Source organism: Mirounga leonina, unplaced genomic scaffold (assembly GCF_011800145.1).
Source record: "Mirounga leonina isolate KUSES-001 unplaced genomic scaffold, KU_Mleo_1.0 Mir_125, whole genome shotgun sequence".
Taxonomy (NCBI): Eukaryota; Metazoa; Chordata; class Mammalia; order Carnivora; family Phocidae; genus Mirounga; species Mirounga leonina.
This window is the reverse complement of record NW_023270305.1, coordinates 57,946,860-57,964,098: the sequence shown is the minus strand read 5'-3', so window position 1 is coordinate 57,964,098 and position 17,239 is coordinate 57,946,860. Positions and strand designations below refer to the sequence as shown.

General features: G+C 40.3%; 1 protein-coding gene across 2 annotated transcripts in view; it reads left to right on the top strand.

Moving 5' to 3' along the window:
• Positions 1 to 17,239, top strand: part of EML6 (EMAP like 6) — a 261,708-nt gene that overhangs the window by 144,602 nt on the left and 99,867 nt on the right. For both annotated transcript variants that reach the window (XM_035001542.1, XM_035001543.1), the window contains exons 7-9: positions 10,452 to 10,653; positions 13,287 to 13,424; positions 15,525 to 15,781. In XM_035001542.1, the coding sequence (XP_034857433.1) occupies positions 10,452 to 10,653; positions 13,287 to 13,424; positions 15,525 to 15,781 (597 nt within the window). The remainder of the gene's footprint in view (positions 1 to 10,451; positions 10,654 to 13,286; positions 13,425 to 15,524; positions 15,782 to 17,239) is intronic.

The window sequence follows — 17,239 nt, the reverse complement described above, 5'->3', positions numbered from 1 at the left end:
TGTACTTAACCATTCAGTGAGCCAATGAAAAATAAGCAGTGTCCCTTAGGTCTGTGTTGATATTCAATACTCATGGATGAGATCTACTGATACCCTGGTTTCAGGACATACACCAAAAGGATTAGAAAGATGCTGTTTACCACTCTCTGGTCTGAATACAAAACGCAGCAAGGGGCTGGTGAGATTTTGGTCTTTGCCTTAGCCGATTTTTAAGTGGGTGGTTGCTCTTTACTGCCATCTGCTGGCTATCTGGACCAAGCACAGGCCAGAGCCCCACATTTCTCATAGAGGAGTGTCTGAGAAGGCCACCTCTCCAATTCAGGAAAATGCCTTCAGCTCATATTGTCTCTGAAACATGCACTTACCCAGAAGAAAAGAGCACTTCTCTGGTTTTAAATAATTAGGATGATTTTTCCTGGCATTCTCTTTATTTTTGGTGGACTTCTAACCATATTCCAAATAATACCTTATGTTTTTTGGACTCCCACAGCAGAAGACAAAAAGCAAAGACAGCTTAATAATTTCCCAATGCAGTGGCCACCTTGGCCAGTCTGGCTAGGAAACCACTATTACACTACTGTTCTCTGCATCTGTGTCAGAGAAGTTAAAACCAAGTCTCAACAGACAGGAGAAGGGCGATGCTGGGAGAACCCTGCAGATCCACATGCACTAAGGTCTCTCCAGAATGTACCCAGAAGAGACCCTGCCATTCTCTTCACCAGTGTCGCATGAAGAACAGCAGTTAGGTTTGAAATGATGAAAACAGGATGTTATTAGGAAACCTGAATACAGTTCTGTCCACTGAGGTGTTTTCAGGACGTGATTCCTATTTTAAAGTTACCTTGGAAGTCAGAGTGGCCCAGTGTCCTATCTGTCTTTTTAGGTAGACCCCTGGGATTGACTTGTCTGATGTGACAAAACACAATTTATCTGTTGGAATCAATGAGTATTTGCAGAGAGCCTGAGTTGGTCTCTGAGAGAAAATGTTCACATCTCATTAAGTTTATGTTGTAAACAATGAAAATATAACAACTCCTTCCCTCCTCCTCTCTCCTTTCCCCTCTGCCCATCTTTAGTCAGAAATAATCCATATCATTTTACTCTATTGCCTCTGCCTTCTCTAAAGCCTCTCCACTTTGGATTTCCATAGCATTCCTATACTTCAGTGGAAATCTGCTATGAAACACACATCGCGAGGGGCTGAGGGAAAACAGGAGTGAGGTCCTCAAACTTGGCCTCTTGGTCTCTTGTTTTCTGGCCCTCTCCATGCCAAAACCCTTAGGCCCTATGGAGGAATGCAAGAACTCTCAGGACACAGTCTGAAAACACAGCGTGTGCTGTGTAACTTGACTGGCTCATCAGTCTTCACTGAGTTGGAAACTTTTTCTTTGTTCCTAAACCTCTTTAAAAAAGACAAAGCAAACTTTTTAAAAAATGTTAACATTTGGCAATTCCAGGTGGCGGATTGTTTGGTATAATATTCTTGTACCCTGCTGAATTTGTTCCCCAAAATGAGCAGGTAAAAAAATAGTAGGGGTGGTGGGGAGAAAAAAATGTTTGCATACTGGACCAAATACAATGCCAGATCTTGGGGAGAAATTTCAGTTTTCAAGCCATTTAGCCTCATATAGCAGAACCTGCTGTTGGAGGCTGTGGGGAAGGGCCGGCATGCTCATGCTTAGCGGGCAGCCATAGGTACCAGGCCTGCTTGGGAAGGGTGCTCTTGAAGACAATCAGTGGAATTATGAAGGGACTGTGGTTGGAGTATTTCAATGACAGGTAAACTATGTAACACATTGCTGAGATCTGTGTGTATATCTGTATGTGTATATCATTTTTATTGAGATATAATTGACATGCATTTCAGGTGTACATAGTGATTCGATATTTGTATATGTTGCAGAATGATCACCACAATAAGTCTAGTTAACACCTACTACCACATAGCTCTACCTTTTTTCTTTTAATGAGAACTTTTAAGATCTACTCTCTTAGCAACTTAAAATATACAATATAGTATTATGAACCTATAGTCTTCATGCTGTTCATTACATCCCCAGGACTTACTGATTTTATAACTATGTTTGTATCCTTTGACCACCTTCACCTCTTTTGCCTATCTCCCAACCACCTATCTGGGCAACCGCCGATCTGTTCCTTGTATCAGTGAATTCAGGGGTTTTTTGTTTGTTTGCTGCCTGTTTGTTTTTTAGGTTCCCCATATAACTGAATTTGTATAATATGTATCTTCTTTTTTTAAAAAAGCATTTATTTATTGAGAGAGAGCTAGGGGGAGAGGGAGAGGAAGAGAGAAACTCCAGCAGACTCCATGCTGAGTTTGGAGCCCAACACGGGGCTCAATCTCAGGACCCTGAGATCACGACCTGAGCTGAGACCAAGAGTCGATGCTTAACTGACTGTACCACCCAGGTGCCCCTCTATCTGACTTACTTCACTTAGTATAATGCTCTCAAGGTCCACCCATGTTGTCCCAAATGGCAGGATTTCCTTTTCTATGGCTGAATAATATTCCATTGTGTGTGTGCGCCACATTTTCTTTATTCGTTCATCCATTGATAAACACGTAGCCCAAACATGGAATCAGCCTCTTGTGAATAATGCTGCAGTGAACATGGGGTTTCATTTTCCTTTTGAATTAGTGTTTTGTTTTCTTTGGGTAAATATCTGTATGTGGAATTGCTTGATCATATGTTAGTTGTTTTTTTAATTTTTGAGAAACCTCTATGTTGCTTACCACAGTGGCTATACCAATTTACATTCCCAGCAGCAGTTTTCTCCATATCCTCACCAACACATGTTATTTCTTATCTTTTTTAATGATAGCCATTGTGCAGTGTCATTGTGGTTTTGTTTTGCATTTCCCTGATCATTAATGATGTTGAGCACCTTTTCATGTACCTGTTGGCTATCTGTATGTCTTCTTTGGAGAAATGTCTACTCAGATTCTCTGCCCACTTTTATTTATTTTTATTTATTTAATTTTTTAATAATTTAAAAAAATTTTTTATTTGAGAGAGAGAGCGTGAGTGGGGGTAGGGGCAGAGGGAGAGGGAGAAACAGACTCTCTGCTGAGCAGGGAGCCTGATGACGTGGGGCTTGATCCAAGGACCCTGGGATCATGACCTGAACTGAAGGCAGACACTTAACCGACTGAGCCACCCAGGCGCTCCTCTCTGCCCATTCTTTTTTAAATTTTTTTATTGTTATGTTAATCACCATACATTGCATCATTAGTTTTTGATGTAGTGTTCCATGATTCATTGTTTGTGCATAACACCCAGTGCTCCATTCAGTACATGCACTCTTTAATACCCATCACTAGGCTAACTCATCCTCCCAGCCCCCTCCCCTCTAGAACCCTCAGTTTGTTTTTCAGAGTCCATCGTCTCTCATGGTTCGTCTCCCCCCTGATTCCCCCCCCCCTTCATTTTTCCCTTGCTGCTATCTTCTTTTTATTAACATATAATGTATTATTTGTTTCAGAGGTACAGGTCTGTGATTCAACAGTCTTACACACAAGTCACAAGCGCTCACCATAGCGCATACCCTCCCCAATGTCTATCACCCAGCCACTCTATCCCTCCCCCCCCCCCACTCCAGCAACCCTCAGTTTGTTTCCTGAGATTAAGATCTCACTGATATGAGGAATTCCATTTGTTTTTTATTTCTCTTTTGATTTCTTCTTTGATCCATTGGTTGTTCAGTAATGTGTTGTTTAATCTTCACATACATGTGGATTTTCCAGTTTTGTTCTTGTCATTGATTTCTAGTTTCATACCATTGTGGTCAGAAAATATGCCTGATAAGATTTCCATCTTCTTAAATTTATTCACTTCTTTTGTGGCCTAACATATGATCTATCTTAGAGAATGTTTCATGTGTACTTGAGAAGAATGTGTACTATGTTGCTTTTGGATGGGATGTTCTTTAAATGTCTTATAAGTCCATCGGGTCTAATGTGTCATTTAAAGCCAATGTTTCCTTATTGATTTAATGTCTGGATGATCTATGCACTGATGAAAGTAGGGTATTAAAGTCCACTACTGTATTGTATTGCTGTCCATTTCTCCCTTTAGGCCTGTTAATATTTGCTTTAAAGACCTAGATTCTCATATGATGTATGTGTAAACATTTACAAATATATCCTTTTGCTGGATTGACACCTTTGTTATATAATAACCTTCTTGTCTCTTATTACAGTCTTTATTTTCAAGGTTATTTTGTATAGGTATCCTAGATTTCTTTTGGTTTCTGTTTGCATGGAATACCTTTTTCTATCCCTTTACTTTTAGTCTTTGTGTGTCCTTACATCTGAAGTGAGTCTGTTGTAGGCAACATAGATAGGTCTTTTTTTTTTTTTTATCCGTCAGCCACCCTATGTCTCTGGATTGGAGAATTTTGTCCATTTACATTTAAAGTAATTACTGATAGATATTACTTACTCTTGTTAATTGTTTTCTGGCTATTTTGTAATTCCTTTGTTCTTCTCTTGCTCTCTTCCTTTGTGATTTGATGATTTTCTGCAGTGTAGTGGTATGCTCAGATTCCTTTATCTTTACTGTATCTATTATAGTTTTGCTTTGTGGTTACCATGAGGCTTTCCTAAACCAACTTACAACAGTCTTTTTTAAGTCAATAATAGTTTCAGTTTGAATGCCTTCTAAAGCTTTACGGTTTACTGCCCCCTCCCATGTTTTGTTTTTGATGTCACAACTTACCTCTTTTTCTTTTGTTCATTAACAAATTATTGTAGTTATAGTTGTTTTACTACTTTTGTCTTTTAACTTTTCCTACTTTTATATGTAATTAACCCACCACCTGTACAACATTAAATTATTCTGAATTTTACTCTATATTTATTGTGACCAGTGAGATTTATACTTTCATATCTTTTCCTATTATTGATGGGTACCCTTTTATCTCAACTTAAAGAAGTCCCTGAAACATTTCTTGTCAGGCTCTTCTAATGGAGATGAAGTCTTCTAGCTTTTTATTGTCTGGAAAAGTCTTCCCCTCTCCTTTAATTCTGAAGGATGACTTTGTCAGGTAGAGTATTTTTAGTTGGCACTTTTTTTCTTCAGCAAGTTAAATATATTGTGCCATTCCCTGCAGAGTTTCTGGCCTGCAAAGTTTCTGCTGGAAAATCTGCTTATAGTCTTAATAGGACTTCCCTTATATAAAACAAATTGTTTTTCTCTTGCCGCTTTTAAGGTTCTCTCCTTGTCTTTAACTTTTGACACTTTAATTATAATATGTCTTGGTCTGGGTTTCTTTGGGTCATCTTACCTAGAACTCTCTGTGCTTCCTGGATCTGGATGTCTGTTTCCTTCCCCATGTTAGGGAAATTTTTAGCCATTATTTCTGCAAATGAGTTTTCTGCCCCTTTGTCTCCCTGTTCTTCTGGGACCCTTATAATACCAATGTTATTCTACTTGGGGTTGCTTCATAAATCTCTTAAGCTGTCTTCTCTCTTTCATTCTTTTTTCTTTTTTCTGCTCTGATTGGGTGAGTTCCACTGCCCTCTGTTGGAGTTTACTGAACTTTTTCCTTCTTCATCTAGTATCCTGTTGACCCTCTAGTGTATTATTTGGTTCAGTTATTGTTTTCATCTCTGATTTCTGTTTGGTACTTTCTTATATTTTTTATTTCTTTGTTGACATTTTCACTTTGTTCATGCTTTGTTCCCCTGAGCTCAGTGAGTATCTGTAGGACTGTTATTTTGAACTCTTTATCAGGTAAATGACTTATTTCCAATTAATTGCGGTCTTTTTCTGAGATTTTATCTTGTTCTTTCATTTGGAACATATTCTTTTGTTTGCTCATTTTTTTCTTGACTCTCTTTGTTGGTTTCTCTACATTAAACAGCCCCCTCTCCCGGTCTTAAAGAGATGGCCGCATGTAGATGAATCTTATTGTTCAACCCTTCCCCTAGCTCTTGGTTGTCCATCAAACCTTTATGATTGTATATAAACAGCCTACTTGGTTCTTTGTCATTCCCAGTAATTGAGGGTGTACCAAGACCTGTCAGTGTCCCAAAGGGGAGGATCTTAGCACCTATATTCATTCTGATTGGAAGCCAGACCTCAGATAGTAGCTTTTAAAATATGTACATACACCTCTTTCAGGGAAAGAGCAGGAGATGGGCATTTCTGTTTGTTCCCTCTGCACTGAGGCCTGGGGTAATAGCTAGTTAAGAATTATTTGTTGGTTTGCTTACCATGCCATTGAACCTGTGCACTCAAGCTCTGATGGCCTTCAGAACCAGGCTATCAAGAGGTGTATCCTCTCGGGGCCAGCCACAAAAGCTGGGGTGCCAGACCTGAGCATAAGCTCCTTTCTTGGAGACACTGATGACCTGGGGCAGGACAAAGGGAGAGTGCAAAATGGTACCCAAGGGTCTCCCTGGTCTCTGGAGTGGACAGCTGCCAACCCCTAGATATGTATTTATTTAGAGGTTGGCCCCTCAGGCCACAGTTATGAAGGTAAATTAATAGTCCTCTTCCATAGAGAGCCTGGGCATCTCAGGCTGCTCTGTCTCTGCTGTGCTTTAGGGGGTAGCTGATTAAGAACGGTTTCTCCATTTGTTACAGTCCTGTTGGATCCGTGAATGTAGGCACTGTTGGCCTCCCAAGCCAGGAGGTCAAGGGGTGACTCTTGGGTAGTAGCCACATGAACCTTGGTGCCCCTTGTGTGTACAGGCTTCTTTCCAGGAGATGGCAGCAAGCTGGAGCAGGCAGAGGGAAAGTGCAAGCGTAGCCCCCTCGGGCCTCCTCAGTCTTTGGAGAGTATTTCAGTGGGCCTCAAGATGTGTATTAGATCAGACGCTTGCCCTTCAGACTGAAACTTTAAGCAAAGAGTCCTCTTTCACAGAACAACTGGGCATTTCAGCTTCCTTTGCACCGGGCGCTGGAGGATAGCCATAGTGAACCCACTCTTTTTTAACTTGTTATACCCTTGTGGATCTCATGGATACAAGCCCTGATGGCTTTCACAGCTAGGTATTTGGGGGGCTCATCTCTCAGGTGCAGGTCTTAAACACTGGGGTGTCAGATGTGGGCTTCAAAACTTTCACTCCTCGAAAAGAAGCTCAGAGTTGTGAGTTTCCTCCCAATTGTGGGTTGCTGCCCAAGGGTGGGATTTATAGCAAGATTGTGTCTCAGCCTCCCCTACTCAAAAAATACGAGTTGTTTTTTTTTTTCTTGTTTGCCTGGTATGTAGGAATTGCTCAGCTACTTTTGGACTTCTTTCAGGGGAACTTGTTCCATATGTAGCTGTAGATTAGGTGTGTCCATGGGAGGAATGAATTCAGGATCCTCCTACATCCCCATCTTGACCTAGAATCTTGTATATATCATTTTAATTTTTTTTTTTTTTTGGTGTGTAAATATCTGTTTGCAAATGTCTTGCTCCTCCTTAGAATGTAAATAAACTCCCAATAGGGTGTGAGCCTTATTCACTATCCAAGCTCTAGTCTTGGGCACATAGTAGGTACTTAATAAAAAATGTTTGAATAAATGAATAAATCCCTCCTTCTTTGTTTTCATGGAGGGTAGGGATATTATTGTTTATTTCTTGGTATTTCCAAGGACACAAGAAATGTTTGTGATTCTGATGTCTTAGTTTATTTGGCCGTTTTTATTGAGCATATATTATATGCCAGACACTGGGCTAGGTATTGAGGATACAACAGTGTATACAACTGAGAAAATTATTGTATGCACAGACATTAGTGAGAGGAAATGGACAACAAATGTAATAAAAAGTAAATTATTTGATGTTTTTTGCTGATGTTGGAATAGAATTAATATTCCTGGAGTGCCTGGGTGGCTCAGTGAGTTAAGCATCTGGCTTGGCCTCAGGTCATGATTTTGGGGTCCTGGGATGGAGCTCCACATAGGGCTCCCTGCTCAGTGGGGAGCTTGCTTCTCCCTCTCCCTCTCCCTCTGCCTCTGCCCTCCACTTGTGCTTGCTCTCGCTCTCTCTCTCTCAAATAAAACATTTTCTTAAAGAGTTAATATTCCTCTGTACTTCCTGTTTCTGAAGAACAAAGTGTTGAACCTCTTCTGTAATAAAATCATAAGTGATCAAAGCCTGTAACAAATTTAATCCTGTCCTGAAAGAAACAGGAAACTAGCAAATGGTAACTAAACATCTGGAAAAGTGTGAGAAAGAGAGAAGGACAAGAAAGGGATAGAGCAAAAGATTGTTGCTACAAAGCAGAGTTTCCTCCACAGCTGAGCTGCCTGCCCTGTCATTCTGCAATCTTATCCTGGCTGCTTTCACCACGTATCTGTCCTTCCCAACCTTGAAAGCCCATCATGATGTTTGCTGGCAGAATTTTGAGTGACTAACCCTGAAGTAGCCATTGCCAAGGTATCTTTCCTTACTACTCAAAGCAGGAATAATAAATCGGCCTATGTACTATCTCCTTCCATTTCAAGACACATAGAGTGAATTCAGAGCAAGGAGTGAAGACAGTTACTGCCTGTGTGCCTTAAAAAAAGACTTTTTTTTTTTTTTTTTTTTTTTGTAAATGAATGCTTCCTCTCATTGGATCCTTTTAAGACCACCGTGTGTTTATTAAGGTGAGGGTTATAGTTAACATCTCCATATACCCCCAATTAACCCTTCTTTTGTCCCAGCATCCCATTTGGCTTAGCATTTGTCCTGGATTTTTTTTTATAGACTTAATTTTTTTAGAGAAGTTTTAGGTTCAAAGCAAAATTGAATGGAAGGTATGGAGATTTCTCCTAGACCCCCTGCCACTGCATATGCACAGCCTTCCTGACTATCAACATCCCCCACCAGGGTGGTACAGTTGTTACAGCAGGTGAAGCTACATTGACCTATCATCCCTCAAAGCCTATAGGTCCCATTAGAGTTTACTCTCAGTGTTATATATTCTGTGGGTTTTGAAACATGTATAATAACATGTATCCACCATTATAGTGTCTTACAGAATAGTTTCACTGCCCTGAAAATCCTCTGTGCTCTGCCTATTCATCCCTCTGTTCTAGACTTAATCATTTTGTGATAAAGTGTAATTATAATTTTGTATTTGAAAATATTTTGATAGAACTATTTATTTCAACATGGTAAAGCTGCTTTCTTGGTTACAAACTAAATATTTTTAAAGTATGTAAATTTATGGGACGCCTGGGTGGCTCAGTCAGTTAAGCGTCTGCTTTCGGCTCAGGTCATGATCCCAGGGTCCTGGGATCGAGCCCCGCATCAGGCCCCCTGCTCAGTGGGGAGCCTGCTTCTCCCTCTGCCCGCTGCTCTCCCTGTTTGTGCACTCACGCATGCTGTCTCTCTACACATAAATTTTTTTTTTAAGTATGTAAATTTAATTTGTCTTTCAAAGTAGTCTCAACTTGGGTGATATCTTACATGGTCTCCATAATTACAGTCTGCATTTAATGCTGACAAAAACTGGTTTCCAGAGAAAAAGGGACACTCCCTGGTGTGTCTGGCCAATCAGGTATGGAGCAGGACTAAAGCCTTGTGCTCTGACTTCTGGTACTTTCTATACCAGAGGCACAAAGCCCACTGGGGATACAACTCAGATCTCAAAGCTTACCACATCTCTGCCTTACTTAAAGTAGTTGTGAAAGCGGGATTCTGCCTGTATTTCTAATTCAGGCATGAGAAAATTCACTAAGTAAATAAATAATGTACCCGGTAAGGAACAAAACAGACCACAGAAGTCCAAGAAATAAAAAATCAGGCAGGCAAATGAAGACCTGCCTGGAGAGTATGTACCTTGAGGTGGAAGTTTGTATTTCAAGGAAGTACTGTGCTTTGAGAGAGGACTGTATAAAATATTAAGTCAGAGAAGAATAGCATCTTCACTGACAAATGTTTGATGGTATTTCGAGACTGAAATTAGTTTCATTTGCATATTTCTGGGACATGGTACATCTGTTTATCCAGCAAAATGAGTCTAGGTTCTGATCAAATACATAGTAAACTTGCCTAATATGGCAATTAGCCATTCTGTACCATCGCCCACATATAATTTTAATATAGTGTCAGCATCCTAAAGATTGAAGTGACTCCTAACTTTTCCATAGCAAATCAGAAGTACATTATTTCAAAAAGGGATAGGTTTTCATAGACCAATTTCTCCTTATACTCATTTTAAGATGTAGTATTTCAAATACATCTTGATGTAAAAACACGTCAGACGGGAGTGATCACTCCTGTGTAAAATCTACATTGCAAGGGGTGGGGTAAATGACCAACGCATGGAAGGAAATGGTAAATAATACAGAATAATAATACAGTGTGTGGAGTTGACATTTCTCCTTCCGGCATTTTTAAGCTGCATTGCATTAGATGCTGTCCTGGTGAAAGGGTGTGTAGGTGTTTTTCTTTATTTGCAAATGGTGTGAATATATGCTTTTATTTTATTTCTTTATTTTCGCCAGGCCTCTCTATCCGGAGTGTGTGCTGGAAAGCAGACCGCCTTCTAGCAGGGACCCAGGACAGTGAGATATTTGAAGTGATCGTGCGCGAACGAGACAAGCCGATGCTGATCCTGCAAGGCCACTGTGAGGGGGAGCTCTGGGCTCTGGCCCTGCACCCCAAGAAGCCACTGGCTGTGACAGGCAGTGATGATCGCTCTGTCAGGTGGGGCCCCCGGCAATGGCGCTTGTCATCTCCCGGGCTGCCTTGGGATAACAGATTTATTTTGCCCAAATTTGCTTGTTACTCAGGAGAAGGATAAGCCAGAGTACAGAACCACAGTTTCCAAGTGGAATGTTGAGACATTTAGCGCAACAAAACTTGGCTTCTTAGCATTTTGTTGTTGCTATCTTTCTTTGGCTCCATCTTAAGTCATGAAAATGCTCTGAGGAGTGAAAATACACTGTTCCTAGTTAGATAGGCTCCCAGTTCTCTTTCAATTGATGATTTGAGCTAAATGCATCTATCTGTGGTTAGATTATATTTCCCACTCGTGGGCTGGGTCCTCCACAGGGGCCTGCTCAGAGCATTTCACAGTTTTGTTATAGACATTCATCTCCAATGATGAATTCATGAGTTTGTCTTCATTAGAACTTAAATTCTGATTTTCAGAGTTGTCTTTGGTGTGAGGAAAAAACTATTTCTTTGCAAATCCTCAGATGGAATTTGAACATTGTCCTCAAATCAAAGGAAAGTACTGGTTCCTAAGAAAACAGGCAATTTTATGAGGGCCTCAAGGATTCTTGTTGTGGATCGTTTGTTATTTTTTGAGAACACAGCATTGCATAAAATGCTCATTATGAGCACACTTCGAATATCTCTGTGACGGTTGAAGGGCTGAATGTAGGATTTAGAGGTGTGTGAGGAAAGCCGTTCCACTGACTTCAGTACTTCTGTATTTGCTGCTGATCTTTAAATGTGCCCAATGACAAGCAGGCCAGAAAGAGTGCATGCCAGTGGGAGGGAGAGGCTGCTGGATCAGGTGGTTGATTGATTACTGCTTCTGGGCTCTAATAGCTAAATTAGAACATTGTAGACTAGACCGGAGGCTCCTGCTTCTCCCCTGCTCTGGTTCTGTATGTCTGTGAATCTGATCAAGGCACAATGTGCTCATTAGTGGGGTATAAATCCAAAAGTAAATCCATTTTGTGATCTCCACCAAGCACTGAAGCCCCATCAATCTAAACATCAGTAAACACACACTTGTGTCTCCATGTGGCATACATGTTTATACGGTTTAAGCTTCTCTTTACTTACCTTCCCCCTCTTCTCTTCCTTTTCCTTCCTTGACTCTGAGCGTTCCCTGAACAGGCAAAATGGTGCCACCAAGTTACTTGAGCACCTGAGATACTCAATTTATACTCATCCAGGTAGAAATGATTTCAAGAAAGTCTTTGGCTTTTGTATTTTGGCAGCTTTGTTGCATCTGAGAAATGCAAACATCTCCAAGGAGCCCTGACTGTCAGAATGTCTTATTCCCCTTAACCATGAATTTGGCTAAAATTATAAATGTTCTTTTACACTGAATATTGAAACTTAAGAAGAGACTAAGCCCTAATTTCTTGAGAAAGATGAGCTTTAGTGACTTTATAGGGATGGCACAATCTACTGGGGAGTGATAGTTTCTGTGTGCTAGTAAAGCAAAGCTTACATTGCTTAAAATAGTACAAGGCTAAAAGCAGCATGAGATTATGAATAATGGACGAGGTATTGCAAGACTACCATGAGCTTTTGACTGAACGGTGCAGGCTGCCTCAGGGATCAGCGAGCTCTTCACTGTGCAGCTATCCATTTTAAGGAGCCTGCCTCCATCCATCCTGACGGCAGAAGGCATTTAGAGAAACCGCACCACATGTGACTTATTCATGCCTCTGTATGGCAGACCTCTAGATTCTCAGTCCCCTTGGCAGATCCTGTTGTTCGTGTGTTTAGAAAAGACGGTCTTAGGACTAGGAACAGATAGCGGTCGGTTACCACGATGGCAACTAGCATAAACCCTCATTTGTATCTTCAAATATTTAGTTCATGTTCACTCAGTCTGAGGTGCCTGGATCAGGTGTTTCAGGAGTTGCAGCAGCTGTGTGTTGAGGGCACTTGCCCCTGGAGCTCCATTTCTCCCGCAGTAGCTGTGTCCATCAGCCAGGGGCACTGTGAAGTGTCAGCTCCAAGCAAGGGTGGTGGACCTATCTACAGTGGGGCGCCCAGGGAGCTTGTGAGGCATGACAGCGGATGACCAAGCTGACTGTGGGACCATCCTGGGCAGGGGCAGGGGTGTCTTTCCATCTTCTCCATCTCAGATAGGTTTTCTTTCTAGGGAGGCCAACAAATGTAAGTAAGGTGGGTTTCGATTTACAAGTGCTTAAATAACACAGTTACTAGAAGGATACTCCTATTTTCTTTAAACAAACTAACAATAATAACATCCAGTAGTACTTCTTTTTCTTTAAGTATTATTAACAACCATTGGGATAAATAAAGAACGATTTTGAATGTCCAAAGAGAATAGTAAGATTTTGTGTGAGGGAGTGTTTAAAATGTCCTTATTTTATCAATCTCAAAATCCCTGGAAATGTTACCTCATTTTATAGTTCTTGCTGGGTATTTCAAATGGTGCCAATGACCCAGCAATAAACTGAACAGCTTCCCAGATAGCCAGACCTGCCACGAGGAAGGACTGGTGTGGAGTTGGTGCGTCCTCTGCTGTCATCACCATCAGAATGGTGAACAGGCCTTGCGGCCTGGAGCTGGCCAATGACCATGAGAAGTGGGTTTTGATTTTACTTTGTTCTTGTGCGTAGGCTGTGGAGCCTGGCTGACCATGCCTTGATCGCCCGCTGTAACATGGAGGAAGCAGTTCGCAGTGTGGCCTTCAGCCCCGATGGATCTCAGCTGGCCCTGGGCATGAAGGATGGCTCTTTCATTGTGCTCCGAGTCAGGCACGTACTGACCAATAGGGAAAATAATGTCAGAAACGCTCTCCTGTTGAAGCCCGTTCTCCTGGCCATGGTGTATGCCAGGACTTAAGGAAAAAGGCATTTACTCTTTCAAATAGGAACACTCTAGATTCACAGTCCCCTATCTGTATTTCTCAAACCAAACACTCTGAAAATCCAGTTTTTGGATAACTCTTTTTTTTTTTTTTTTTTTAAGAATTTATTTATTTGAGAGAGAGAGAATGAGACAGAGCATGAGAGGGAAGAGGGCAGAGGGGGAAGAGGGCAGAGGGCAGAGGGGGAAGCAGACCCCCCGCTGAGCAGGGAGCCCGATGTGGGACTCGATCCCGGGACTCCAGGATCATGACCTGAGCCGAAGGCAGTCGCTTAACCAACTGAGCCACCCAGGCGCCCCTGGATAACTCATTTGATAGCACGTCTTGACCCAGTGAACTGATTTGAGACTGTTTATTGCCTATTAATCTCTTAATAGGAATAATTATCATGTGATTTGCTACAAAAATATTAATGTGTGTGGTTTTTTTTAAAGATTTTATTTATTTATTTGACAGAGAGAGACACAGTGAGAGAGGGAACACAAGCAGGGGGAGTGGGAGAGGGAGAAGCAGGCTTCCCGCAGAGCAGGGAGCCCGATGCGGGGCTCAATCCCAGGACCTTGGGATCATGACCTGAGCCGAAGGCAGATGCTTAACGACTGAGCCACCCAGGCGCCCCCAAAAATATTAATGTGTTGAATATGGGGTGCCGCCCTAACTCCTACTGGGGATGTTACATAATATATTGCATGTGAACCTTTCTAGAACCCAGTGAATAATGAACTCCCAAGCTCATCTGGTCCCAAGAGGTTTATGGGCTTATAGGAAGCCAAGAAAAGAGAAAGAAATGAGAAAGGCTCCAGCATGGCCAGATTTTTAGAGGTGGGCTTGAGTAAAAGATTTCTTCCACGTATAACGAAAACTTAAATAGAATATTTCATATTTATTAACATCCTATCTTTACTGGACAAAAATTATGACTCATGCATGTAATTTCTCTAAACACACTGGTTGATTTTTGGCTTACACAATTTGTGATTACAGAAAGAAAATGCAGCTGTAAATTAGATACTGCATGTTTTGCACATGGAAGATTCTATATAGCTTTGAAAAATGACCTTGGCACAGTTTATTACACTAAATTCTCATTTAGCAGCCACACATAACTTATGAGTTGGTAGGCAACATTTTCTTTCTCTGCTGAGTCATGGTTTGAAAAGATGGCCAATTACCAGATCTTCTTTTCTTTTTGATGGATTTTTATTGATGGATTTCCCAAGCCAAAAAAAAACAAAACAAAACAAAAGAAAACCCCAAGACCCTATTTGATATTATAGCAAAGTATATTATATAGTATATACGTAGCGTATAGTGTATGTATAGTAAACAATAATGCCATTAATAAGTGATAGCAGGTGAGGGGAATTATGTGGAAGCTAATATTTGCCATTATTTGTGCACTGATTTTGTTGGGAGTGGAAGAAGTTGTTGGCACAGGGGACCTGCTAGTCAGAATTCTGTCTCATGGTGGCAAGTTTCAAATGAGGGCAGCAGTTCTTACCAGAATCTGATCAAAAGGGATGCAAAATCTGGGTGAACTGATATATGAATTGTTGAGTTTCACAGTGAAAATTAAATAATTACATAAGATTTAATATTAAAAAAGTAACCTTGACGTAGTTTACCTTTCTCCGGGACACATTTTTAAAACAATGTTACAAACTGCAATTTTTCAAGGCAAAAAGTTTTAGGGGAAAATAATACGTAATTAACCATGAAAGCAAATAGGCACTTCATTAAATTTTTTCATTGTTTTTATTTTGGAAACCTTAAATATTTCAAATGTTGGTTAATTTTGCCTAAAATGGCCAGAATCTAAATAGTATTTTATATCTTTCTTCAAAAGTTAATCCTTTAGTTCCTATAGGTGTTCTCTCCCTTTTAAAACCATTTTTTCTCTGACATACAAATTTTGAGACATGGCTTGGGGTTCCTATTTCTAGATTTGCTGCTTATCACTTTTTATTGCTGCTTTTTATTCTTATAGAGATATGACAGAAGTGGTTCATATCAAAGATCGAAAAGAAGTCATTCATGAAATGAAATTTTCTCCAGATGGCTCTTACCTCGCGGTGGGATCCAATGACGGCCCAGTGGATGTGTATGCCGTTGCCCAGCGGTATAAGAAAATTGGAGAATGCAGCAAGTCCCTTAGTTTCATCACCCACATTGATTGGTCTTTGGATAGCAAATACTTGCAGACCAATGACGGCGCAGGAGAACGCCTGTTCTACAAGATGCCGTGTAAGTCCTGCAGGTGTTGGATGTTTGTGAAAATCAAAACTCTGAACCACATGCAGCAAATATATAAGAACGTCATCATGATCTCAGGGCAAGGAGTGTTCTCAGAAACATGACCCCCCCCCCCCACTGAATCTCAAAGTCTCAAAAGAAAGATTGATAAATTGGAACATATTAAAATAACAAATCACTGTGTAATGAAAGAAATCATGAAAAGACAAGGCAAAGACTGGACAGAAATATTTGCAGTGGTTATGATGGGCAAAGGATAGATAGCTAGAAGTTATAAAGAATGCCTAAAGATAACTGAAAGGAAAGATATCCTAGAAAAATGCCCCAAAATGCTAAACATTTGAGGATCACGGTCCTCATTTGCTATGATGGTTTTAGTCTGAAATTTGTGTTTTTCATAATTGGAAGTCTTTATGATATTATTTGGTGAAATATGCTAATTGGGATTTAAAAAGTACAATTTTTATTTGTCACCTCCACTATCTCTTTGAGAAGAGATTCATCAGACTTCTATAACATTTAGTGACATTTAGTTCGTGATACTAAAATGGCAAAAATAAAAGATAATTTTCTGTTTTGTAATCTTTGACTAATGATTTTTTTAACATAAGAGGAAAATTTTAACATCATGAATCTTGTCATCAAATATTTTATCTTAAAATTTTTCCTGAAAAATTAATTTTTATTGGAAAATAGTACATACAATCTAACCATGTAACCATGGCTTTTTAAAGAACCTCTGCCCTATCAACTTCGCCAGCACACCATCCCTGGGTAGATATTTCTGTGTGTCTACTTTCTTTGCTTGAAATTATTTCATATATATTTTACATATGTGAAAAATTATGGAATACATGTTTATCATTTGCAATAAAAAAGTAACCTCCTGCTCAGTGATAATATCATAATTTGCTTTCTTGTCCTCCTGTTAGTGAGCATTTGGGCTTAACTTATTTCTAGTTTCTTCGCTGGTACAGACGGTGCATCTCCAAATATCTTCATATGGGGGGGATTTCCTCTTCTTAGTTACTTCCTTGGACTATATTTTCCAGAGGGGGAACGTTGTTGGGTTAAAGACTGTTCTGTCAACACTCTGATTTGTGTTCATCTTCATGAATTTTTATGTGACGCTGTCAGTCTAGAATTTCTGCATGCCAATTTGACAGTGTGCAGGTAATGTATAAGAGCATCTATTCTCACAGATTCTTTATTTGAAAACATTTGTTTATTTTTGAAGAAAAAACTACGAGGTAGTACGCTAAATTGTCTTGATTTTGAATTTTAGAACTGTGTATGACAGGACATTTTCCCAAGCATTTCTGTGTCCATGTGTTTCTGCCTTTGCGTGCCCCTGGGTGACCTCCCTCACCAGGTTCTGGTACAAGTGGGGAATCGTGCCATACATTTGAGGACATACCAAGCACAACTGTCAAGACTCTTTTCCCCTAA